Here is a 1,710-nt window from a genome sequence, read left to right as displayed (position 1 = left end):
AGGGTAACGGGGTGTTACAGAGGTGTTACTTCTTGTTACTGATCAGAGGCTACCTAATGACAGACAAGTCAAACAACTGTCAATCTGCGTTGGGTGCCACTACTGCTGGACTTCAGGCGATGCCGTGCATTGTCTTGGGGCTCGGCAGTGCATTCCTAGACATACCACTCGCTATGCACTGCAGCACACCGAGGTAGCACAGACATCACCGACTGCACTCTGCTGTTGGTGTCCTCGATATACCAAAGATTTTTGTAATGGTGTCCACCTGACCGAGGGATTTTTATGTATCCTATGGTTGCGAGGTAAAAATTGTTTATGTGTTTCTTATCTTTTGAATTTGTAACTTGTTATGACATTACGTAACATGACTCATGTTATTCTAGTAAATATTATTGGATATTTAGTCTTGTATTATTGCAATGCTTGAAAGTCTCAACACAAGATGGGAAAGCCCAAAACACTTTGTCGAACATGCTACAGTCGCGGACCAAAAGTTGCCCATCGTAGTAAGGTACGGCCCTGAGGTCACAAATAGTTCCAAGACAACAGCTTTGCAATGCCTGCAGCAGTTTTGGCACCTTGTTGTATGACTCCTCCCAATCCCCGTATATCTGTGCAATTACCTTTGGCTTTACCATCCAGACCTTTTTGTAGGAGGCTTTGAAGTAATACCTATACCGAACTGCACCTTGCAGAACAAGGATGCTGAAGGATGGGTTAGACTATATCAACGGCAGGATGACCTTGTAGATGAGGCTGCTATCCAACTGCTGATGATCTTGAGACATGGTGGGTGCTAGACAAGTATGCGCTCCATCAACCCTCCGGACCTCCCTAATAAAATAAAACATCCATGGTTGGAAACTACTCAACATATAGCAATCATGAATGAGTAAGTACGCCTCAATTAAACTTGAACTCACAAGTATCAAAGGTTCTATCGAAGTGCAACACAAAGACTCTATGGACATCCATTTACCGCTTGATGGCAATGCATATGGTACTTTAATCGGTCCGATTCGACCACTTGGTACTCAGCACTTCTGTGAATACTGTAGTTCTTCACGCCTTGCATTATTGCATCTCGGCATTTGAATCTGTGGCCGACCCAAAACTCAACCCTACCGTCTAGGTTGTAATCCTCTTTCTAGGTGTTGAAAAATGGAGATTTCTCATGCATGGCATCCAGATTGAATGTATGATAGTGACTTAGAACATCTGATAGCGGCAGAATTGGGTGGGGGAGAGGCAAAACATATCACAACGCTGTCTTGGCCGGCGTCTCCGGTAAAAACTCCTCCTCCTCATCATCCTCAGAGGAATCACTATTGTTGCTATCCGTAATGTACTCTTCATCGGAGTCTTCCTCCCCCACCTCCATGTCTTCCACTGGTATGGCAACATGAATTGGTGGTGGTGTGAGAAGTGGGTCATCCTGCACAAATGTCAAGTGCATAGAACCACTACCACCAATATCACCAACCTCGGTGGAAAGCTCTATCACTTGTTCCGCTTTGATTCTCCCATGGATGTCGAACATGAGTCGCACATGCTCGTCGCCAAGGAGCCAAAATAGTCGAAGATGAAAAATTCCATTACCCAATGGTGTTAGCAACCCATACCCCACCCTTCTGATCTCTCTTCTCCGTATGCCATCAAGGTTGCTCAATATCAAATTTTTCAACTTGGACAATGAACTTACGCGCT

At 44.7% G+C, this 1,710-nt stretch overlaps 1 protein-coding gene across 1 annotated transcript; it reads right to left on the bottom strand.

Moving 5' to 3' along the window:
• Positions 1 to 392: 392 nt before the first annotated feature.
• On the bottom strand, positions 393 to 1,078 carry LOC148580276 (uncharacterized). Its single transcript, XM_088491885.1, has 2 exons — positions 983 to 1,078; positions 393 to 725 (listed from the first exon to the last, which is right to left on the bottom strand). The coding sequence occupies exons 1-2, from the start codon at positions 1,076 to 1,078 to the stop codon at positions 393 to 395; spliced, it is 429 nt and encodes a 142-aa protein (XP_088348011.1).
• Positions 1,079 to 1,710: the final 632 nt, after the last annotated feature.

Source organism: Arachis ipaensis, chromosome B10 (genome assembly GCF_059453495.1).
Source record: "Arachis ipaensis isolate K30076 ecotype BB chromosome B10, ASM5945349v1, whole genome shotgun sequence".
Taxonomy (NCBI): Eukaryota; Viridiplantae; Streptophyta; class Magnoliopsida; order Fabales; family Fabaceae; genus Arachis; species Arachis ipaensis.
The sequence above is the reverse complement of the archived record's forward strand: the minus strand, read 5'-3'. Positions and strand labels throughout refer to the sequence as shown.